The sequence below is a fragment of the Mesoplodon bidens genome, assembly GCF_964165515.1.
Source record: "Mesoplodon bidens genome assembly, chromosome: 16".
Lineage (NCBI taxonomy): Eukaryota > Metazoa > Chordata > Mammalia > Artiodactyla > Ziphiidae > Mesoplodon > Mesoplodon bidens.
Genome location: NC_138173.1, coordinates 17,026,314 through 17,051,690, shown reverse-complemented (window position 1 = coordinate 17,051,690; position 25,377 = coordinate 17,026,314). Strand labels below are relative to the sequence as shown.

General features: G+C 44.1%; 1 protein-coding gene across 2 annotated transcripts; it reads left to right on the top strand.

The window, feature by feature from the left end:
• Nucleotides 1–5,954: 5,954 nt before the first annotated feature.
• On the top strand, nt 5,955–8,649 carry MSC (musculin). Of its 2 annotated transcripts, XR_014017789.1 has the most exons (3): nt 5,955–6,569; nt 7,504–8,121; nt 8,333–8,649. XR_014017789.1 is itself a non-coding variant. In XM_081258729.1 (2 exons), the coding sequence occupies exons 1-2, from the start codon at nt 6,060–6,062 to the stop codon at nt 7,588–7,590; spliced, it is 597 nt and encodes a 198-aa protein (XP_081114855.1). In that variant the 5' UTR covers nt 5,955–6,059; the 3' UTR covers nt 7,591–8,649. The 2 variants fall into 2 exon arrangements, 1 of the variants encoding a protein (XP_081114855.1); XM_081258729.1 differs by having other exon boundaries at nt 7,504–8,649.
• The last annotated feature ends 16,728 nt before the right edge of the window (nt 8,650–25,377 follow it).

Sequence of the window (25,377 nt, the reverse complement as noted above, 5' to 3'; positions counted from 1 at the left end):
AAGCTGTGCCCCGGGGCTTTTCTTCTTGAGAGTGGCGCTGCTTAACTCTGTTAATGGAGCATTCAAAGTCATTTGCAGAAGCCCCGCAGCTTTCTAGTCCTAATCTGGGGTTTGCAGAACAGTTACGCCTTGGCATTGGCTCCCACACAAATTGCTTTAAAAAAACAAAAATCTGTTTCAAAGTCACCTGCATTTTAGTTGACAAGACGATCAATGACGATTTTTTTCCTTCTGTCCTAAATGGCAGAGAAAATGAGGTCTCTGAGTCTTATCACTTTTCCTCTCTCCTTCATTTTTAAAAAATTTTAATTTTATATTAGAGTATAGTCGATTAACAATGTTGTGTGCTCCTTTTTCATTCTTAACTCGGGCCTTTCTACCTTCAGCCTCTGCAAACCTGATGTGTCCAGGCCCTGGCCTGTCTAAACGCTAAGGCCTCACGGGGCTCCAAAGAGGCAAAAATCTGGCCGCAAATCTTGGATAAATAAACGAGCGGGGGAGGACCGGTTGTGTCCTGGGTGACAGAGAACTCCCACGAGCCTCACTGTTCTCACAGGCACCTGACCATGTGGCTGGCGGGAAGCCAAGAGCCAGGAGTTCCTTTCCTTCCAGGTCAGGCAGCGTGGTGACAACCCCGGAAGAGAAGCCAGCTCCGGCTTCGCAAGACAAAGAAACGTGGCGGGCCTAAACCTACGCCCCCCACGTGACCCCTCCCCCTCTCCGTGAGACGGCATACCACGTGACCCATATACCACGTGACTTGCGCACCGCTTAACCCGGAACCTTCAGCTCCCGGGCGTGGGCGTAGTACTCGGTACCCAGGGTTGCTCTGAAAAGGGGGAGGAACCGAGCACTGGAGCCCTGGTCGGTGTCCGCGGGGTGGCCATCCTGCTTGGGGAATGGACGCCTCATTGTAAATTTTCCCAGTGCAACGAGCTGCGGAAATCCAAACCAACTGGAAGCGTTTCTCAGCGTGTTCTAGGGTTGGAGGGATTAGATGGGGTAGGGTACACGTGGAGAGATGCAGGCGAAATGACAGGGATTAGTGAGAGCAGACGTGCTGTAATGTGTGCTTCCCGCATTATGGTGCTTTTTCCCACGAGAATGTGCCTTCCGAGTGGGCGGGAGACTGGCTCACCAACACCTGCCACAGCAAACACTAGACACTCAGTGCACAATTGCCTCGTTAATCCCTGAATTATCCAATAGAAATATAATGCGAGCCACATCTGTAATTCCCAGTTTCTAGTAGCCACACTGTAAAAATACAAAGCAACGGTAAATTTTTTATTTTTAACGGTAAAAATTTATAATTTATTTTTAACAGTAAAATATAACCTTTAACCCAGTATATCAAAAATATTATCATCGTTTGACATATATTTTAATAAAATATTAGTGAGATATTTTACATTCTTTTCTTCATATTGTCTTCAATATCCGGTCTGTATTTTACAATATTGTACATGACTAGTCACATTCCAAGTGCTCAATCGCCTCATGTGGCTGGTGACATCCATATTGGACAGTGCTGGTCTAGACTCTTTGTTTTTCTAGGTCAAAGGTGTGGGCAATTTCTTCAGCCAACTGGACAAACCCAGAACATCAGGAGGCTCTGGGGAGACACCACCAGGAAAGTCATATGGGAAATGCATTCCAACAACAAACATTTCTTAAGCACCTACTTACCACATGCTTTGACTTGGTATCCACCTCCCACCCCCAAACAAACTCTAAACCCACTTTACCTGACCAACTTTACACTTCCTTACCCAGTATTTACTTCGGAGGAAGGGGAAGGTGGCATTAAATGGCCTTCTTTTCTATGGTCTGTAATTATAATCCACCTCATTCTCCCTTTTTAAAAACCAAAGTCTGCATTTTTTTATTTTAGCAAATTAAGCACCTTTTCTCTGTTACACTTAGTGTGCTGCTTCTCCACAATCTCATTTAAATTTTAATCCTTTTCAGTTACTGATTTAGGAGTTTTATCCCAGTTTTCAAATAAGGGAAGTGAGGCTTGGAGAAGTGCTGTGACTTTATGGTGAGAAAACTTGGAGAAACAAAGTTTCTGACGCAGTCCCATCCATTTTCCCTCAGTGATGTCTCTTATGAGGCCTGTGGAAAATGTCCGGCAAGGGGACCATGCACTTCACACCCTAGAAGCCTGCAGTTAAAGCAAAGAAACATCTTGTGCTGTCTGAAATCCATATCAAGCCCTGGTGTACAAAACCTGGGTCAGTTCTGGGCCCTGACACTTTATTAGGTGTGTGATGTTGGGCAAGGCAGTTCATAGTAATAAAAATAACTAGGATTTACTGATTTTCTCCAGTGCATCAGGCTGTGGCCTGCGCAATTGCTCATATACTCCCTCTTCCTCACAACAAGTTAGATATTTCATATTATAGATCAGTAATCTGAGCCTCAGAAAAAGTAAATTCCCAAAGGTCATACAACTAATATGCAGGAGAGCCAGGATTATTAATTTATTAATTATTATTAAATGTATTAATGTTTGAGACTGTAACTTTAACCCCACCTCCCATTGCATACTTAAAAAGAACATCTTAAAGAATTTCAAAATCATCAATATATACCATAGACAACTGTATACTTGTGTTACAAATATAAAAGGTTGTAAAGCATGGGCAGATAGGAATTGCTTTCAATGTGCTTTTTTAAAATACAAAAGTACTAACCTTCCAACACAAACTCCAACATTTGTGTTTGCTTCCTGCTAAGTAGGGGACATTCCCACCAGACAACTCCCCACCATTTCTTTATTTAGTAGTTGGAAGGTTAGTAATATGATTTCTGTGTGCTGTAAAACCACAGGGGTGATAGGGACGTCAACAGTTTTGGCCCGTGATTTCAAGATGTCAAATCATCAATTACAGACTATCAAGGTTGATTATTACAATGGGATCCTGGAACAGAAAAAGGGCATTAGGTAAAAACAAAGGAAATCGGAGTAAAGTGTGGAATGTCATTAATCATAATGTAGCAATATTGCTTCATTAATTGTGACAAATATACCTTACTAATGTAAGATATTAATTATAGGGGAAACTGGGTGAGAAATATATGAGAACTCTCTGTACCACTATCTTTATGACTTTTCTGTAAATATAGAACTTTTCAAACATACGAGTTTATTTTATAAAACTTTGAGAAAAAAATAGAAAAGTAAAGATTTCATTATTAATTTTTAATGTTCATTTGCAATATTCACTTGGGAACTTGCCAAAACAATTAAAACGACTGGTTTTTCAAAAGAGATAGTTATATTTGCACTGTTCAGCTCACGGGGTTTTTGTAATCACTGAGAGAGAAGGAAAAGTAAAAGCATTTTGAAAGTCTAAAGAGGTGACGAATGTCAGATGTCATTACAAACCTGTTAAAACAAACTGCAGTTATATACTAACATGAAATTTATATGAAGATACATTTCTTAATCTCCATTAGGAGTCTGCAACTTGAAAAAAAGAGTGAAAGTATAAAAGTGTAACGAAAGAAATGGAGTGAAAGGGGAAATGAAAACAAGATAAAAGAAAAGAGAGAAAATAGCTGTCTTTCTTGAAAGAGATCAGAGGGAGAAAGGGAAGAAGAGAGGGGAGGGAGGGAGGGAGGAAGGAAGGAAGGAAGGAAGGAAAAAGAAAAAAGAAGGAAAAAGGAAAGAGCTATAAAAAAAAAAAAAAAAGAATCCTTGGGGTCAGGCAGTTCCTTCAAGGAAAAGAAACTGGCCATGACCCACTTCGCGTTGAGTCTGGGTACAGTTTTTGCGACTGTTTAGAGAAAATCTAGCGCTCTCCCTGCCATTAATCTTTTCTAAAGAAAAGACTTTGTTCTGCACCTGTATAAACAATCCCGATTTTTAAAACCTATATGCCTGCCTCTAATGTGTGAGACTCTGTATTTATGCTGATAGCTTCAAGTCATCAATAGGCGATGCAAAAAGCTGCCTGAGATCTCCTCTTTACATCTTTTTGCTCCCCCTTCTCTCTCTCTCTCTTTTTTTTTTTTTTGCTTTTCTCCTTCGCCTGGCACACCTAGAGTCAAGTTCAAGTTCAAGCGTTTCAGGAAAGATGTCTATGCTCTGTCATGTATTCCCTGCGTTTTCCCAGACCAGAGAGAACTGAGAGCGAGCGATCTTTTTACTCAACTGATCCCAAAGGAGCCCCTCCCCCTACTCTCCACCCCCGCCCCCAACCAAATGACAAAATATACCGGGAGAAAACCTCTGCAAACGGGGGCGAGCGGGAAGGGTTTGGCGAAACACCCCCACGGGGGAGGCCTGGCCTGGGAGACGAAGGTGGAACGATGATGCCTAAGTGATGAAGTCAGCCCGGGCCAGCCACCTGTTGCGGCCCTTCAGGCATGGAGCCGGGCGCATTTGTTCTGCTGGAGGAGCCGGCGGAGCGAGGCTGGCCCCGCGGCTTCTGGCCGCTCCGTCCCCAGCTAACTGCCCATCAGTCTCTCCTTAAGCTTCGCTCAGCTTGGGAAGCTGTGGGCTTGTAGGGAAAGGACAGTAAACATCTAATTCGGGTGTGAAGATTCAGTTTCCTCAGAACGGAGTACCTAACGCCAACCCAACCTCATAGGGTTTGAATTATTTTGTTGTTGTTTTAGTTTTGCGTGTTTGTTTTAATTACTCAGTGGGCAGGCACAGGGCGCCTAATTCAGTGCCTGGCACACAGCAGGCATTCAATAGCTGGCCATTGGTGTCCACTTCCAAAATGAAGTACATATCCCCAGACCACGTATTGCAAAGGCCCTTCGAGTGAGAAAACGATAAGACCACAGTCATGGTTTGTCTCCTTTGAGGGGCATACTTCTGGGTGCCGTTTTGTCGGGGGGGTTTTTGTTTTTGTTTTTTACTTTGGACGATTGTGTTGACTTACATTCTGCATCCAGGAGCGCGCTCTTCAACATACCATCTAAAATAGTCATCAAGTCCCTAGACTGTAACTCAACCGCTGGGGCAGGATCCTCTATCTTACGCACGGTGGTGTTAAAAACAAAATTAACACATGGAACTCTCAAGACAGCAAAAAAATAGCAGACATAAGCATCTGTGCTGTGCGGCAGGGAGGCGGGTAGCGACTGGAATACCGAGGGGCCATGGATTCTACTCACGGATTTTGAGTCCATATTCTACTTACCAGCCTGTTGATTTGGGGTCCTTTATTTAATATCTATCTCTGCGGCTTAGCTTCAAGTTCTGCAAAGTGGAGATAATAACATTTAAGTCACAGATGTCTGAAAATGAAAGGAACCAATGTAGATGAAAGCGCTCTGTAAATCATACGGCGAAGTTAAAGCAAAGGAGGGGAGGGACATGAGAGGTAACTCGCGGACTGTTTGGTGCTGCTTGTTTGTTTTGCTTTTACTCTTTTGTCGGGCCAGCCTTGAATAGGCAGTCAGACGTTATGAGTGATGAACTTGGAAAATACTGTTCTGCTGAAAAGACTCGGGAAAGAAGCAGAGGTCGCGATCCTGGGGTTTCCACGTGTCTGGCAACACTCGCCATCGCTAAGATCAGTCGCGGGTGGAAATGGGATGGGTACATGGGTACGAACAAGGTCCCCTCCTTCACTCACCCTGCGCACAGTCACCTCGCACTTGATGGGTCCGTCGGGGACAGGGGCCCAAATCCCGGCTCAACAGAGAGCCGGGATCCCTCCCCCGCCCCCACCAGCAGATCCTCTGCGCTCTGAAAATGGTCCCCACCCCTTCCACGCCCCCGCCCCACCTCTTGCCCCCCTTTCCAACCCCCTTTTCTTTGCCCTGGGTGGTTTCTTCCGAGGAGTACAGATAAATAGTCCTGTCAAAAGGCGCTGCGCGCCGTGGTGCGCGCCGAGCCTGGGCCCGGGCGCCGACTTCTCGGCCACGCTCTCCCGGGTCAGCGGCGGGGCTCGTTCTCTGGGCTCCGCGCTTCCCGACCCGGGTCTCTGGTCCTCACCGGAGTTCAGCCTGGCCCCCGCCTCTGCGAGGGAGCGGAAGGCGGAGGCCGCGAGACTGGCCTGGGGGCGGAAGGCGGGGGCGTGGGGGACACGGCGATGTCCACCGGCTCGGGGAGCGACGCCGAGGAGATGGAGCTGCGGGAGCTGCAGTGCGGGTACCCGGTCCCCGTCTCCAAGAGGCCGCCCCTCCGCGGCGCCGAGCGCAGCTACATCTCGCCCAGTGACAACTCGTCCGCGGAGGAGGAAGACCCCGACGTCGAGGAGGAGCGCTGTGCGCTGGGCGCGGCCGGCGGCGCCGGCGGCTGCAAGAGGAAGCGGCCCGGGGTGGCGGGGGGCGGCGGTGGCAAGAAGCCCCTCCCGCCCAAGGGCTCGGCGGCCGAGTGCAAGCAGTCGCAGAGGAACGCGGCCAACGCCCGCGAGCGCGCCCGGATGCGCGTGCTGAGCAAAGCCTTCTCCAGGCTCAAGACCAGCCTGCCCTGGGTGCCCCCCGACACCAAGCTTTCCAAGCTGGACACGCTCCGGCTGGCTTCCAGTTACATCGCGCACCTGCGGCAGCTGCTGCAGGAGGACCGCTACGAGAACGGCTACGTGCACCCGGTGAACCTGGTAGGAGCGCGGCGCGCGAGGCCCGGGGCGGGCGGCCGAGAGATGCCCGGCGCGCTCCCGGGTGCCGGGCAGAGTCTGGCCGCTGGGGAAAACCGGGGGTAGGGGGGTTTTACTCAAGTAGCCAGAAACAGCCCAGATTTCTGAATTCACCACCTCCTCCGGTGGTGAGGAGGCCAGTTTAGTTTCCCCCAGATCACCGGAGGGGCCAGCCATTTTCCTGGAGGAGAACCATCCACCCTTCTGTGTTTGCATCATTCTGATCATAGTACGTGGTGCTTTGCCCAGTGACAGCTATTGTCTAATGTCCTGCTTCCGGGCTAAATCTAAGTTCCATCTGGGTCCTCCGTCCCGTTGTAGATTGATTGGCAAATCTCCCTTCCTAGCTTTTTCTAGCTAAGCGTCTGACAGGTTTGAATCAACAAGCCTTACTTTCTGAAAGGAAGGAGGGAAGGCCGATCTCTTTTCAAAAGCCTTTGAGTTTTTCAATTCCTGAAGAACAGCAGAGGTTTCCCCAAACGGGATTTGTCTGGAAAGGCCCTCTCCGACCTGCCAATTCTCCAGGCTTGAGAAAGATCATATCCCAGTTCCTACTTGGAGCGAATGGCTGATTGGTGTGTGTGTGTGTGTCTGTGTGTGTGTGTGTGTCTGTGTGTGTGTGTTGGGGGGAAGGGAACTAAGCGACAAAATTCCAAATTCATGCAAATTTCGCGGAATCAACGTGAGGGCAGCATGGACGGACACCTCCCGTCTCACGTGATCAAAATACAGTAAAGTTAAAAACTTAGTTTAGAGAGAAGACACGCAAATTCCCAGAATACTGATAAAATCTGAGCTACTCAAAGCCGGGGATATTCCAGGATTCCGTTTGGAGAGCGGTTTCGGTTTGAAACGGTCGTTTGTCCTCCAGTATCTGATGCTCTTTTTGATTTTACAGACATGGCCATTTGTGGTCTCGGGACGACCCGACTCCGACACCAAAGAAGTTTCCGCAGCCAACAGATTATGTGGAACCACCGCTTAGATCGAACTCGAACTCACTTGAAGGGATTATTGGTTAAGCGAGTGTGTTTGGGGGTCAGGGAGAGAAGGGAGAGGGCGTGAGAACCCCCGAGAATGGGAGGACAGTTCCATTGGATTCTCCTAGACTCCCACCCCGGGACTGTGAACTCGACAGGTGGCGGGCGTGGGGTGCAGAGCCCCAGGGTTCCGCGGCGCGGCCGTCATCGCAGGATGCGGTCGGCTAGGCTGCCGCGGGTTTGAGCGACGACACTTTACACGCGGACCCCGCTCCAACCTCGGGCTTGAGCCGTGTAGACTAACGCCGGCGCTGCAGTCTGAGCCCAGCGCGCAGCCGCCTAGGCGTTCGTTTCCAGGCTGAGCCAGATCTACTTGGGTGATGGCACTAGTCCGCGCAGCCCAGGCCTTCCTTTCGCGGTTAGGTAATTGTTAGAGCGCGCTCTCGACAATCGGCTTCGAAGACGGAGGTCTTCACGTGACACCTACCTGGGGCGCGTCTTTAAGTTGCAAAGAGAGTGTGGCACACCTGGGCCAGGTTTGTATCCCACGGGGCAGCGCCCTCCTGGCGGGCGCACGATGCCCTCTCCGCTAGGGGAGAGGTGGAGGCGCGCTTTCTGAGACCAACTCAGCTGGGTTGGCCAGGAGCGGCCCTGGCGGTTCGGCTTTCAGGTGCGGTCACGCCTCTCACTCCCCCCAGGCGCCCATCTCTCCGTAACCTGGCTTCCGTCTCCGCCCTCCCCTTCTAGGCTTGAGCCTCCCATCCGGCTCTCCCCACTGAAGCCGGCTCGGGTCTCCTTCGGCACCTCTCTCTGCTCCCTCCTCCCACACCTACTTGCAGCTCCCCTCCCCCCACCCCTGACTGTCCCCAGCTGGCCTCCCCGCTCGGGGTGGCCCCCGCCTCCAACACTGCCTCTCGGCGTCCACGCTCTTCCTCCGGCGGGGCGGGCCGCCGAGGCCGTTCCGTACCTAGTGACCCTGCTCCGGGGGAACGCGCCCGCTGCGCCAGGCCGCACTACCGCAGTAATTAGCAAATGTAAATAAATTTATTTTTGTATGAATAATAAAACGCGTTGTGAAAACCGAGTGCCCCTGGGGCGTCAGAATGTGGTCTTTGTTGCCCTTGACTGAGTTTGGTCTGGGAATTAATTGAAAGGTGCCCTCTTGGCTCTGGACGGGGATTAGGTCATTGTCGGCCGAGGGGGTTGATCACATTTGGATCACCGCAGCTTCAAGCGTAACTCTCTTTCTATGATTCATCTTCTCAAGGCAAGGGTTACTGGAAGGCAGGAACTGGAGGCTTGTTAGGCCCTAAGAATCTTTTGGGGCCTGAGCCACGTTGAAAGGTATACACTCTTCAAAGTAATATATGTGCACTTTTTTCTTTTACACACACACACACACACACACACACATACACGACGATTTCTCCAGCCTAAAGCACACTCCAGTGCTAACAATTGCAAGTAGTTCAAGAACCCCCTACAGCCCACATACCCGGAGTGGAGGATGGGTCTCAGGTCTAACTAGCAGAATAAAACCACAATATGAGGCGCCAATTTGTACTTCAGTAGAGCTTTTCTTTTTTTCAAATATTGTTTATATAGACTTTTTGACGTAACTACCTGCAGTTTTCGCAGGAAGCAATAACTTGGGGAACCCATCACATGATTTTTTAAACACAGGTCTTTTTTAAAGGAGCATTCTCTTTGTAGAAACTTTAGAAAATTTAGAAAAGTGTGAAGGATAGAACTACCTAAACAACTGCCTGATTTGGGGTGTGTCCATTATTTTATGAAATTGAAAGGCAGTTTTCTTGCCCAGACAGAGAAAATACAGCTGTAGTTTAGGAGGTGAGAGTGAAGTGAGGGAACATGGTTTCCTGTGTTGAACTAAACCGAACCCAAGCTCCGGAGAACTGCTTTCTGGCACCATTTTCTTGGGCTTTTGTTTATACCCGGTGGGGATCCAGTCTTCAGTGGCAGAAGTCAGCAGGGGTTTTCAGCAGGGCTCTCTGGTTAAAGGAGAACTTGGGAGTAACTAGTGACAGAAAACCTCATCACGGTGGTTAAAGGCATTTAGGCCTTTTGTAAGCACTGGAAGCCAGGCTTCTTGGGGTTGGGGTGTCTGCTGGAAGGCAGCTCTGAGTCGAGATCTTTTCCAAAGCTTCCAGGAAATGAGGTCCTTTTCGAGGAAAGGAGGCATTGTTGTATCTTGTTAAGGTGAACCTGAAGGTCTGCAGAACCAAGCTTGGAATCCAAGCTCTGCCACCCCCCCAGACTAGTGACCTTGTGCAACCCCACTCCGCCTCAGTTTCCCTGTCTACAAAATGGGGTAATAACAGTGGCCACCTTGGAAGATTGCCGTCAGGAATAAATGTGATAATGTTTAAGCCACCCTTCTGAGGCAGTGAGCAATGCCCGTAAAAGGCTGACTGCTAACTAAAGGAAAAGGGAGGGGAGGCTTCGGCAAATGGGGACACTTTAAACAGGTGGGACATTTCAGGAATCCAGTCTTTAAGACTAGGTCCTGTTTTGAAATGCCTGGATTAAAACAGTGAGAGAGAAGTGCCCCACCAGAGCAGAAACAGAAACAGAAAGAAAAGAAAAAAAAAAGACTATATTTGTGGTGAATACAGGTAAGAAAAAGCATTTGAATGAACAAGGAAATATTAGGGCACATTTTCATAAATAAAAACTATTTTGTTACTATACTTATATTCTTTCAGGACACTCAGGGGCAAACCCACAGATTTTCTGCCCCTACTCTGCTCCCACCCCAAATAAGGGGGTGCTTTCACTGACTCACATACCCAGAATGTTGTTCTCTGCAAACTCATTTTTTATTGCATCTGATAATCTGATAATTTATAGAGAAGAAAAAAAAACTTTCTAGAGAATTTTTTGCTCCATGGTTTCTGTAAAAAGTCCAATGTCAAGAATTATGTTATGAAAAAAAGGAAGAAAGGGCCCAGTTTCTAGTAAGTCCCAATGAATCAGTTCAAATTGCTCAAGCTTCTGGGCGAGGGTTGCTGTTGGGAGAGTCCTGAAGCACCCTGAAGCAGTCCTTTCTTGATCTACTGTGACTATCCGGAGCTCTAAGTGGCAGAAAGGCCTCCCAAAACTGTCCTTATTTTTTCCCTTCATCATTTTCCTTTAGGGATTTGGGTTGGAGAAATAGGAGTTGGGGGCTGGGGTAATCAGCGAATTAAAAAAAGAGAGAGAAGTAAGTTTGTCCTTAGGGTTATTTCAATTTGATTATACTGCTGTGAGAGAAAAGTTGAAGGAAAAAAAAGTTTAAGAAATGTAAAAAGTACTGAATAAACAAATCAAATGAGTAAATTGAAAAATACTCTTTGGGGGCTTTTTGAGGGACCAAAGCATTATTATTAGTGAGACTGACTCAATCAAAGAGAACAAAAATCCCCTTTCACAGGCTCTTCCTAAGATGAATATTTTAAAAGAAATGCTTTCGGCACTGTAATTTTGAAACATTTAGGCGTTTCTCTTGGTTGTGGATGTAAAATTGATTTGGGGCATAGTCTTTTGCACTGAGCTTCAAGTTACAACTTTATTTTAATAGTCTGATGGCTCCTTCAGCAGACAGTGACAATGACCATTACTTTACAAAGGAGATTTTTTTTTTTTTAACAGGCACAGCTTTTCCCCTGGTAATAAAAGCTTCATAAGTCAAAAATAAATAAGAAAGACATCCCCCTCCTCTATAAAAAGAACTAAATGGAACACATCCTATTTTAATAGATAATAGGTAGGTAGTTTGGCTGATACTTTTGAAGTAAGTTAAAATGATAACCAAGAAATTCATTTTAGTAATGTCTGGAAGGGCAAAAAACAGGTAAGTTCATAATTGACTTCTCACTGCCCAGCATCTAACTTCCGGTAGAATTCACTAGGAGGTGAGGATTGGTCGCCTTTGTAACTGGTCACCTGGCCACTCTCTTTTCCCTGGGCACTTCTGTTTATCCACCTGAGGACTGTCAGCGTGCTTGCATCTTTGCACTCACCATTCATCTCCTTTTCTATGCTGTTTTGCCCTTTGTATTCTCTTTTCTTCTCTCTCCCACAACAATGAAAAATGATCCAGAAAATTCCTTGGAATCCATGACTCTAAGAAGGTCTAGGAAGTAGTCAGAACCTGAAATCTACATGTAATGGTGTAAACATAATTAGCACTAAAGTACTAGTGCCTTGAATTTTCTCAGCCCTTGTGGCTCTGCTATCGCCAATATGGGTTATGGATCAACTTTGGGGTCCTTCATTGCTTGTGGTAAAGAAGCTTGTGGAACAGTTAAGAGCAGGGGCTTTCAGTTTGGTGAAAATATGGTATTTGTATTGACTATTACTCTCATCAGTAGAAATGGGGAGGAGTGGGGAGCAAAGAGCAAGAGGTTTTATCTTTTACTTTTCTTTGTTTGTTAAAAATTTTATATATTATTTTTGGGATTTTTAAAACTCATATTTCTTAAAAGATTGCGCTCAGCTGTGTCAGATGTAGCTGGTTTCAGTCTAGTCCCACCATTTCACAGCTCTGCATCCTCACGCACTTCCCCTTTTCCCTGTGAGACAAGAATAATACATCCTACATCACAGACAGTGCTGAAAATGGATTAAATGAGATAATTCTATTAAGCACCTGGGCAATGTTCCATAAATGCTAATTTATAAAAAAAAATATGAAGTCTTGATTTCTTTCCTTTCCTCTAACAGTAGTTCAGATGTCCTTAGTTCTCCTGCAAATTTCTCCCATCATTCCCCATTACCACTTTTATCACCTTGCTCTTTTATGCCACCTCTAATTTTCCTGCATTGACCTTTCTTTTTGTTGCCACTAAGTAGAAACTTACATTTGGTTTTCTCTTAAAAAAATAAAGATCAGAATGCTCAATATCAAAAATTATCCACGGGACAAAAAAACCAAATTCATTTAGGAGCGTAAGATAGACCAATGGTTTTTGATGTAACAACACATAAAGTTCGTTGATATGATTTCAGATTTCACATTGCAGCCAACATTTCAGAAACTATACTTGTGGAGTCTTGGTGTAGTATCAAAAAATATCCACAATTACCTGAAGTAGTCATTAAAATACTTCTTCTCTTTACAACTACATATCTGTGTGAGGCTGGATTTTCTTCACATATGTTGATCAAAATAACATATCACAACAGATTGATGTAGAAAACAGAAATGAAAATCCAGCTACATTCTACAAAGTCAGATATTAAAGAGATGTGCATAAATATAAAACTTTGCCACTTTTCCTATTAAAATGTTTTGAAAAACATAGTTATTTTTATTGAAAATATGTTATTTGCTTTCACATGTAATTAGTTCATTATGAATTAGCAAATGTTTTCTCTCAGTTTTGACTTCTAATCCAGTAAATATCAACAGATAGAAGCCACATAAACAAAAGCCTTTCAGGGTCTTTAAAATCTTTTAAAAGTGTAAAAAGAAAATCAGAGGCAAAAAAAAGTTTGAGAACCACGGGCCTAGATCATTCCTAAGGCCCTTTTCATTGGTAAGATTCATGTTTTCTTGATTTTGTGGCCATCTCAGTAGGTCAGGAGCCTATAGATCAAGTCTAGATTGGATATAGGAGCAAACACTTGATCAGAAAGATTCTCTAGAAAGGTTGGGATGACAGCTTAGATGGGAAGGGCTTTCTCCGTGCAATGCCACTGTAGTCTAGCAGGAAAATCAGCAGGATCAACGTGTGCACTCGTTCCATAAAGGCTGCTCTTAGAATCACTGTATGGCTTCCTGCTCTTTCTGCCTCACACCCATCTCTCCTGTCTCCAACAGGCTCTTAATTTTGAGCCTTTGTAGCTTCAGGGCTGGACTTGATTTTCAGATGAAAGGGAAAGTGATGCCCAAAGTTCAGGACTGCAAAATCCCATTTCTTTTGTCCATATATTAATATTCTCCGAGGGCTTTATTAGAATCATAGTCATTATATCATACTAATGAAGAAATTTATTTAAGGAAACATAGGAATCATTTTCACTATTCCTCAATAAAGAGTTTTTTATCTGTAGGCTTGCCAAGTAAGGAAAAATATGTTTATTCATGATAATATTGATTAACTTATACTGGGCACATTACTAAAGTAACTAAATGCCTTGACATGCATAATTTGAGTAGAAAAGAAATAAAAACAAACAACAACAAAACCCCAGAGAATCCTCAAATGCCTTGGAAGCAATCATCTTCAAATGCAAAGAAAGGATCCCATAAAATAAAAAGCTCAGTGACATGAGTCTAAGAGACTTGGATGATCCTTAAAGAAACTGTTCCAAGAGCCAGGCAGTGGGAGGGAGTTATCATCTGTGCAAAAGTAACAGCAGAAACTCCTCAGGCTAAATCCAATTAAGGAGCATCAAAATTGCATAGGGCAGTACTTGGAGGGGTGGAAACCAAGGCTTCAGGAGCCTGAGGGGACAAGATGGGTAAACCGAATGTACACAGAGAAAAGGAGGGAACTGTAAGGGGTGGAAAGACCATAGTTCTAACGCTATCTCAGACCTCTGCCTTGCTGGATATAGGTTATATGTTATGTTCTAAACAGAACATCTTAGGTGTTTCTCACCAGGCCCTGTTCTGCTGGCTGTTCACATGCACAGAGCTCTCTGGCAATCCCTAACTTTTATGGGCTTTAATTATAGGCTTTCCCTCAAATAGTTGTGATGGAATAGGCCAAGCTATCCACCTTCTCTGCCTTGGTCCTCCTCTGACTAACACCATTTCTTTGGAGACTTGGGCTGGGATGGGTTTGATTCTACTAGATGATGGGGTTTCTAATCACCAAAGATGGTCCCTGATGAACCAGGCGCCCCATTGCCCATGCCCTTGTGTAGGGCTGGCCCAGTGACCTGCTCTAACCAATAGAAGATGGTGGAAGTGACTCTCTGACAGTTCCAGGCCTGAGTCTTAAGGACCAGCCATTTCTGCTTGTACTTATTTGAGATCCTTGAGCTTCCACGTGAGAATTCCAACCACATTTCTGATGGGACCACATGGAGAGGCCACACAAGAGAGACAGAAACCCTGAGTCTATACCCGAGAATGGAGGACCCAGCTGACAGCAAGATCAGTGAGATGGATGATCCCAGCAGGGCCAACTGTGGAGCATCTTATGGAAAATGAAGGGGCCATGGAGGACAGATGGCAGAGGTGAGCCATCTCTACTGGGCCCTGTCCTAATTCCTGATCCACAAAATTGTGGGAGATAATAATAACAGAGTTGCTTTAAGCTACAAAATTGGGGGTGGTTTATGACTCAGCGATAGATAACTGAAACATATTGTCAATTTCCACATTAGCCAGTTATTCAAGAAACACTTATGGATCATCAGCTATGAGCCAGGACAGCATTGGATGAATGAAATGAATGACATAGTTGCCTCACCTCAAAGAGCCACAAAGGAACAGAGAAGTGGACGAATGGACTGATCCTTGAAGCATGGGGTGCTGTGTGCTATGAGGGGATATGGTCCTCCAGGAGGAAGGTTACAACACCCAACCTTGGATCTCCATGGAGGGCTTCCCAAAGAGCTGACAGGTGAGGCCAGGGGACAAGGCAGGGGAAGGGCTTCCCAGAAAGAACTGTAAGTCATGGAGGCCTTCCAATACTGGCCTAGTGACTGAAGTTAAGGCCTAGTATGGCGGTGAAGAGCATGGACTCTTACCAGTGACTTAAAATCACTGAATCTCAGTTTCCTCACTTGTAGAATGAAGATATAATAGAACCTACCTGATGGGGTTGTTTGTGAAGGTTCAAAGCAACAGTGAATGTCAAACACTTAGTGCCTGGCATCGTAGGTCATCAACAAATGTTCATCTATTCAGTATCAGTGTCAGCATCACCGTCATCTCCACTTTGAGATGACCATTTGGGAAAAGTCATCTTCTTAGCACGTAGGAGAAAGTGCAAAGGGTCCCTGACCATTCGGAGCCCCTTATTTTTCTTTAAATCTGACAGTTCTAAGCCTTTAACTGTGATTCTGTTTCAGCTCTCCTCTAAAGGGATTGGCCTTTTAGAATTCTGAAATCTTCAAGGTATTGATTTGCACGACAAGCAACACCTCTAGCTCATTTTGGGATGTGAGAATAGATTGTTAAAATATATCTGTAGGGTCAGGTCAGCTGGATAGAACAATGCATAGATTGATATATGGCCATTATAACATACTGAGGTTATAAACAGCACCAACAATCTGCACAGATTCAGATGCACCCACAGGATGCACTTATGCTTTCCAACTCCCCTCTGATCTGACCCAGAACCTCTGCTCTGGAGGGAAATTTAAGACCCTGTGACCAGAACTGTCCAGGATTAGAATTCACAGACTCTGAGGTTCCCGTTGGCATTCAGCCCTCCTGATCTGAAGGACACCAGCAGATAAGAATTTGGCACCATGACAGCTATTTTCCGCAGCTGCTTTCGATATGCATCAGCCAAGCACTGGGGAGTCTGCCTAGGGTGACAATTGGGGCCATCTGAGAAACTGACTAGTTGGGTGGCCTGGGGCAATCGCTCCCTTTTCCAACTTTGGCTTCTCATCGAAACCGAGGGGCCTGGGCTAGCTGAAGCCTCCAGTCTCTGTCATTTCTAAAGTGCTCTATTTCTTACGGGTCTTCTGAATGGCATCAGTGATGCAGTTCATTGGTACATTACAAACAGGGAGGCTGAACCCCTGAGCAGAAGGACAAAGTCCACCTTAAATGTTTTAGATGAGCTCAAACCCCTCAGGTGTCTTCTGACTTCTTCTACAGAACAACTGTGCTTTTTCCATGTGACTTTATTGTCAAGTATAAACTTCACTGCAGACTCTTCATTTCCATTATAAATGCTCAGTCTTACAAAGGTACTAAAGGCTTCTTCAGTGTGGTATAAAAATCAAATAAGTGCAGCAATTGTGGTATTTAAAGCTATTTCCTTCGAAAGGCATATTTTCATTAGTTTTAAAAAATGATAAGACAAGGAGATTGGTCAGACCTTTGAACAAGCATTTGAAAATTATATTTGATTTACCTCAGACTAACAATTATAGTGGAAAAACACTGATCTAAATAAAAGAAACTTCAGGAAAAAAAAAAGATGGCTTTCTTTAAACTCCTAGAGGCCTAGGACATGTTGAAATCTGGTCTATTGTTCCAAGAATCTGGTGATTTTTTTCCCTCTTTAGGTAGGATATTTTCCCATTGCTTTCCTTTAGTACTTTTCACCTTTGTGATTTCTCAAAATCTTGATTGGTGCTTTAGCATTTTACACCTTTACACCTGTGAGGTTGTTTCACATCTAGAGATAAGATGTGATTCACCTGAGCCGGGGCTCTTGGCACGCTCCCTGGCTTGCCGCGTGCAGGATGGGCTGAAGGACACGTGAACTGGATAGACAAGGCAAGAGAAGCTGAGCCCTTAGGCTGAGGGTGGCAGTGGGAACACAAGGGGTGGATTCAAGAGACATTTTGCTGCTAGAATTGCATTGACTGGCTTGGGAACTGGGTGTGGGTCGAAAGACAGGGAGAAATGAATGATGACTACAAAGTTTCTAACTTGGGCCAGACAGTGAACGGTACATCATGAGTCACCATTTATCACTAAAATTTAAAAGGGTAAGTTTAAAAGAGTACAGAATTTAGAAACTCTTCCGTTCATTTAGAAACTCTACCATCCATTTGCCTAACAAGATTTTTATTCAATTTAGTCTTGTTCTAGGGGTTCTGATTCGAAGGGGGGTACTCTAACAACTAAAAGCTGAAAGAGAGACAAGGACTCCTCCGTTCAGAAACACAAATCTTGGAAACAATGACCCTGCCCTGGTTTTGCATGAGCTTGACTTTCTCCTGTCCTTAAATTGTAAATGTCTTCAGATCAGGGATCATGGTTTTTCATTTTGTGTTTTTATGAAATCATAACCCTGGAACAAAGCAAGTGCTCAATAACTATTTAATGAATTAGTCCTAAAAGAGAACAGTTACTGCTACTCTTTGGTTTAAATTATTTTTCTGTTGTGAAATAATGGTGATTTGGGAAAGTCCATTCTTTAGAGCCACCTGAGATACATAATCATCACAGGCAACCAGGACACTGGCTTAATCACAGACAACCAGGACATGGCTTGACAAGTGACACTAGTTCCTGCCACACGTGCAGTGCATCAGCTCTGCACAGAATCTGATGGTTCTCGGGATCCCTCAGACAGAAAGGAAACTCATTGTATGAGTATAATATAGGACAAAAGCTTTAAAATAGGAAGAGACACTAACATTGTCATCATGCTAAGTCTCATGCTATGTACTTTACAGATAGTATCTCATTTAAATCTCTCCTTAGACCATTAGGAAGTCTCTGATATTCTTCATTTACAGGTAGGAACACTGAGGGCCACAGAGCTTCAGTGACTTGCCGAGGACCACACGGGGGATAGGTGATAGACTCAGAGTTTAAATTTGGTTCTCTTTAGCTCAGAATCTAAACCCTTAACCAGCCCCATCGCATTGCCTCCCCAAGGATGTCTCCCAGGTAGAAAGGAAGCTGGTGGGAAAATGGTGCCCACCAACCAGGCCACCTTAGCCTTGGGTGTGAACTTGGGACAATGGATACGTCACAGAGTTATACCTGGTTCTGAGTGCTTAAAACAGCCTGCATGTGGGGAAAGGAGCTGGGGTCTGTCTGCTTAGCAGGCAGTGCTAACCAGAGTCATCGGGGAAAGCCACTTGTCATCTAGAAAGACATCTGTTTCTTTTTGGTTATGTTTTCCTATTTATCTCCTAATGAAGGTGATTTGAAAAATGCCTGATGTCTGTGTGCTGAGCTAAAAGAGGTAGATCTATCCTCAGGTGGGATATTTAGCTCACAGAATTACATCCTCTTGGAGAGTCCAGCAGTGGAGGCACCCCCCTACTCTGTCTAGATTAGCCAATCAGATTACATATGTGTAATAGAGAATTGTGTAAGTGAGTTGAGGAACAGACAACTTTCCACCAGCAACAGGTGATTCACTATTATCCATTTTCACAAGGACAGGACAAGGGATAATATGTCTGAACTGAGACATGTGAGAATTAGGGTAGACCTAAGGAAGTTATCTGGTAGAGAGGTTTTCTAACCATCTAGGATTAGGGATTAGGAATTGTGGGTAGGACCTGTGGTATCCATTTCATAGAATCGCGAAGTCACAGCATTTTAGAGCTAGAAGGTGTCTCATAGATAATCTACTTTGTCTTCATCATAGTATGCTAAAAATAATGAAAAATAAAGACTAATCTAAATGCCTACTGTGATCACCTAACCATGGGCTCTTCTACAACAATTAAAAATTATGGCCCCCAAATTGTGTAACTACATAGGAAAGCCTTATGATATGAGTAGATAAGAAATTATAATTGCAATAATGATAATCAAAACCAAAATAATCTATTCATTTTATAAATAAGGAAAGTGAATCTGGATCTTTGGAAATTGGATATGGCTTCTCAAGTATCTGGGATTGAAGAAAGTCTCTGCTTGAAGATTTGGCTTTCATTCCTGTATCATTTAAGGTCATTTCTTATCTGTTTTTTACTGGTTGGTTTGTCTTCCTCTTCCTTCTTTCCACTCATCCTTTTCACTATACCATCCTCCCTGATCTGCAGAATTAATTCTACATCTTCTATATTCTTGCAACACTTTATATATGTCTTCATTTTTTTAAAAGCTATTAAAATATATGCCCAGGACTGCAAGGGTGGTTTTAACATAAGCAAATCAATCAGTGTAATATATCACATTGTGGAATGAAGGGAAAAACCCTACATGACCATCTCAGATGACACAGAAAAAGCCACTGACAAAACTCAACACCCTTTCATGATGAAAACATTCAGAAAACTAGAAAAAGAGGGAACTTCCTCGATATCATAAAGGGCATTTATGAAGAACCCACAGGTAACATCAAACTCAATGGTGAAAGACTGAAAGCTGTACCCCTAAGATCAGGAACAAGACACAGATGCCCACTTTCACCTCTGCTATTCAATATTGCATTGGAATTTCTATGCAGAGCAATTAGATAAGAAAAATAAATAAAAGACATCCAAATTTAAAAGGAAGAATTAAAACTGTCTCCATTCTCAGATGACACGATCCTATACACACGAAAGAACCCACAAAAAGCTACAAGAGCTAATAAATGAATTCAGCAAAGTTGCAAGGTACAAGATCTGCACACACAAGTCAGCTGTTTCAATACACTAGCAATGGTCAATCTGAAAAGAATATTAAGAAAATTCCATTTACAATAGCATCCAAAAGTATAAAACAACTAGGAATAAATTCAACCAAGAAGGTGAAAGACTTGTACACTGAAAACCATAAAACATGGTTTAAAGAACTCGAACAACCAAATAAATGGAAAGGCATCCTGTGTTCATGGATTGAAAGACTAAATATTGTTAGGATGTCAGTAATACACGAAGTTATCTACAAACTCAGCACAATCTCTATCAAAATTCCAATGGCTTTTTACACAGAAATGGAAAAGCTAATCCTCAAATTTGTATGAAATTGCAAGGAACCCCAACTAGTCAAAACAATCTCACAAAAGAAGGAATCGGGAGGACTCACATTTCCCAATTTCAAAACTTACTACAATGCTATACCAATCAAAACAATGTGGTACTAGCATACAGATAGACTTCAAGACCAATGGACTAGAATTGAGAATCCAGAAATAAATCCATACTCTATGGCCAATTGATTTTCAAAAGAGTGCCAAGACCATCCAATGGAGAATAATGGTCTCTTCAAAAAATGGTATTGGGACAACGGGGTATCCACAGGCCAAAGAATGAAGCTGGACCTCTGTCTCACACCAAAAATTAATTCAAAATGCATAAATGACTTAAATATAACAGCTAAAACCATGAAACTATTAGAAGAAGATGTAGGGGTAAATATTCAAGACATTGGATTTGGCATTGGATGTAATACCAAAAGCAGGAGCAACAATAAAAAATAGAGACATTTGACTTCAACAAAACTAAAAACTTTTGTGCATCCAAGAATATTGCCAAGAAAATGGAAAGATAACCTACAGAGTGAGAGAAAACATTTGCAAATTGTATTCTGATAAGGATCTAGGAACCAGAGTATATAAAGGATTCTTATAACCCAATAACAAAAGGGCAAACAATCCAAATTTTTTTTAAATGAGCAAAGGATTTAAATAGATATTTCTCCAAAGAAGATATACTCATGGTCAACAAACACATGAACAATGCTTACTATCATTAGTCATTAGTGAAATTTAAGTCAAAACCACAGTGAGGTACTACTTTACACCCACTAGGATGGTTATGCTAATAATAAAAAAGGATGATAACAAGTATTGGTGAGGATATGGAGAGATTGTAACCCTCCTACATTGTTGGTGGAAATGTTAAATGGTTCAGCTGATGTGGAAAACAGTTTGGGAGTTCTTCTAAAAGTTAAACATAGAGTTGCCATGTGACCAACCAATTCCACTCCTAGGATTGAAAACAGTTCCTCACCAAGTATATGCATACGAATGTTTATAGCAGCACAATTCACCATAGTCTATAAATGGAAACAGCCCAAATGTCCTGAATAAATAAACTGTGGTATCACCATACAATAGAATATTATTAAGTCATAAAAATGAATAAATGCCACAATGTGGATGAACCCTGAAAACATTATGCTAAGTGAAAGAGACCAGGCACAAAAGATCACATAGTGTATGATTCAATTTATATGAAATGTCCTGAATAGATAAATCAATCTATCAGGACAAAAATGCAGATTGGGTTGTTGCCAGGGGCTGGGATGAGGGGAAACGGAGAGAGACTGCTTAAAAGGGGTTTTAGTATGTAATGATGGAAATGTTTTGGAACTGGATGGTGGTTGCACAACACTGTCAATGTAATAAATGTCACTAAATTATTCACACTAAAATGTGTCAGGTGAATTTCATCAAGTATGAGTCATTTGAAACCCACCTTCAAGGGCAGTAAATACATCTGTCGATAGACGTTTCCACGTTTCCACTATATTATTTGCTTACATAACCACTGTTTCTGCTATTTTGAGAACTCTGCAGCTCAAGCTCTTACCACAGGATTCAATCAGAAAAATAACTGAATTGAAAGAGTTTTTGAGCTCCATACAAGGGGCCATCATGAAAGGATGTGGTTAGCGCGCCATCTAGTGACCAATTTACAAGTTGCAGCAAACCCTTAGCCGGCATACATTAAACACCGAGGTTACTTTCTGCCTTTTCAAGCTCGAGTGGTTTAGGTCAGTGGTCATGAATACAAAGGCCGTGGTTACACGCCTTCTTGAAGACTTCAAATTCTAAAATAACAAAATACTCTGTCTCATCCTGAATTCCCTAGGGGACAGAGCCTGAAGCAAAAGCGTCCGTGCTAACACCTTATTGGGAACTGCGATCACAGGAGAGAGGAAGTGCAGGGAAATGGGAGCGAGGCAGGGAAGGAAGGAGAGCAAACATCAGGTGGTGCAGAGCGAAGCTGCTTACAGTTCGGGGACGAGCAGGACGTCCTCAGAGAGGCCGCAGGAATCTACCGGGTCCCCAAAGGGTGGTGGTGCGGGTGGAGGTCCTGCGGGAGGGATGGCAGTGAATTTCCTACCCGCTCCATCTCCCTTTCCTCGAGGTGCGCCCCACCCCGGAGTCTTCTCCAGTACTCCTGCCCTGGGCACCACGTGGTGCCAGGCCCCGTCCCCCTCCGACGTCACAGCCCCGCTTTGATGACGCCCCTACTCCCACCCCCAAAATCACGATTCCCTCCTGGCTACGTGGTCCGCTTCCTAAAGACGGCCATGGTGCTCAGCAAAATTTACTTCCCTGGAGGTGGAACTTCTTCCTCCGAAACCATCAAGAAAGCAGCCGGTTGGGCTTCCCTGGTGGCGCAGTGGTTGAGAGTCCGCCTGCCGATGCAGGGGACACAGGTTCGTGCCCCGGTCCGGGAAGATCCCACATGCCGCGGAGCGCCTGGGCCCGTGAGCCATGGCCGCTGAGCCTGCACATCCGGAGCCTGTGCTCCGCAAGGGGAGAGGCCACAACAGTGAGAGGCCCGCGTACCGCGAAAAAAAAAAAAAAAGAAAGAAAAAAGAAAGCAGCCGGTGGAAGGGGTATCTCTGGAGACTTAACCCTGTTGGAGGGAATCCAAAGAGGCCTATAAACTGGTCTCTGCAAGTGTGTCAACATGTTAGGGGTGCCCACAACACAGCCACTATTTCTTTTGCCTGTGGGCCATCTGGAGGTTCTCAGGTCCCCTGTAGTAATTCTGCAAGGACACTCTTGCCATCAGAGCCCGTCTAGAAAATCGATTTAGGAAGTTACCCATAACTACTCTGTTTATTAATGAGATACAGATATAGAGCTAGCTCCTGTTGCCTTGTGATTTGGTCATATTTGCAAGCAATGCTACAGTTCTTAGAGGATTTTTATTTTTTGCGTTGGGAGGAGGGAGTAGTTATTCAAGGAAGGGCCAGAGATGATCATTTCATCTGAACCTCCAACGGTCCTGTGTGATGAGTTGAGTGGGGAAGATTATTATAATTATCGCCACTTTACACGTGTTAGACCCAGACCTTGTCTTTAAGAATAAATACGAAGTGGTAGATTCACTTGGTGTATTTTTATGGAAATACTAGACTCATTCTGCTCCTTTTCATGGAAAATCTGCATCCCACATGTACAAACTCAACCAACGTCTGTGTTTTCAGATGAGAACACATATTCTAGAGCAGTACCGAGTTCTGTTCACTTTGCCCATTTTGGCTCTTCACTCCAGGAAACTAATATTATGGCTAAAAACAGAAGCATCGAAAAAATGTTAACATAGATTTTTGCCCTTTGAACTGCTTTCATTAATCTAAGAATATGTAAAACTGGTCATTTAAAATGAACACATTGAAATATGGGTCTACACTTCTCCCTTGTGGTCGATAGTGGTATCACAGGAATGAGCCTGTGCCAGTGAGAAAGAAATGCAGTGATTTTGGGAAACTGCTTGTACTGTGGTGGTTATTACTATGGTGCAGAATTAAATTCTTTCATGGTCAGTTAACTTCTCCAAACTCTCAGTTTCCTCTTCTGTAAAATGGAGTGAGTACCTGAGAGAGTGGCTGAGAGCAGCTGAAACTGAAAAGACTTTGCTCTGTACCTGGCCCAGGTGAGCACAAAAGGGATGATGCCTTCCTCTGTTAAACTAGGATGACCTCAACTGAAACGCTAAATGTAAATGCTTGTAACTGGATTAGCCCACATCTCATTCTAATTTATTTGATTCTATATTAAAAATGTACCTTAAATGCATTTTAAAACCTTTCCAAAATATAAGTAACCTATCTAAACATCTTTTCCTTCCTTATTGATTTCATAGGAAAAGGCTCTTCAATGATAATTTTGAGATTCCTCCTTTGAATTTTAAAAAGTAATCTTATTTTTCCTTCTGTTGTATTCTGGAGCCCTGGATCTCAGATTTTTGGATTTGCGAGAAGAGGAAATTTTGCCAAAAAAAATCCACAAAAGGGACGGTCAAACTTTATGTTGCCAAAATCAGACACTTAAAAACTCAAGTTCCAACTATTATCACGATTTCAAAAATGACAGAGTATTTGCCACTCAGAAAAAAATGTAGGAAGGATGTTATTTCAAAATGAAGAGCAGCCCTTTCAACTGGAAAACTTACTACCTTGCTTTAACTTTTCCTCCAGTAGCCTTCAGGAATTTTGCTCACAGGTGGTTGGCAGCAGTGAATTTTTTTTTTCCAGATTAGCCAAAGTCAAGGACATATAGATACGTGACAAGACACAGAATGTGAATGTGAGAGTCTTCGAAGATTTCTCCCTTTCTGGAAAAGTCCTGTATCTCCTTCCTGGTCTTTCAGTTTGCACGACCATGGAGACTGGCAATCCGCACCGTGTCATGGGTCTCTTTCCACCCAAACATCACAAGGCCGGGAGCTGTCCCTTGGCTTCTATGATACAGCACACTCTCGGTTCCCACACCGACCCCCCACCCTTCCCTGGCTATTTCTTGTTAATCCCTTGAAGGCCCAGCTGCCTCTACCTGCTTCTGCCCACTGGTACACAGAGTGCAATCTAATTCCTATGATGGTCCTTTGAAGGCAAGAAAACAGCATCACGGGGCTTCCCTGGTGGCGCAGTGGTTGAGAGTCCGCCTGCCGATGCAGGGGACACGGGTTCGTGCCCCGGTCTGGGAGGATCCCACGTGCTGCGGAGCGGCTGGGCCCATGAGCCATGGCCGTTGAGCCTGCGCGTCCGGAGCCTGTGCTCCGCAACAGGAGAGGCCACAACAGTGAGAGGCCCACATACCACAAAAAAAAAAAAAAAAGAAAAAAAAAAAGAAAACAGCATCACGTTCATTCTAAAGATTCTCTCCAAGCTGAGAATCATGAACTCTTTCATCTGCTGTTCACTGGTCATGACACCTACACTCTAGAGGCCTAGCTGCCCTCCCTTGGATGAGGAGTTCAAGTTTGCAGATGTTGCTCTCAGCATGGGATGGATTCCAGGAACGGCATCTGGCAGAGTAGACCCAGCCTACCGTCTCCTTTGCTCTATTCATTACATTCTTATTAATGCAGCCCAGAATTGTTGCTATTGACAAGCATGTCACTTTCAATTCTTTTTTTTTTTTTTTTTTTGACTTCAACAACAGTCATTTATTTTCTCTGGTTCTGGAGGTTCGAGGTTCAAGATCAAGGTGTTGGCATGGCTG

Bases quoted from the DNA above. Each gene is read 5' to 3' on its own strand.
- MSC (XM_081258729.1), top strand. From the start codon at position 6,060: ATGTCCACCGGCTCGGGGAGCGACGCCGAGGAGATGGAGCTGCGGGAG. The intron at 6,570-7,503 runs GTAGGAGCGCGG...TTGATTTTACAG, and splicing joins ACGTGCACCCGGTGAACCTG to ACATGGCCATTTGTGGTCTC.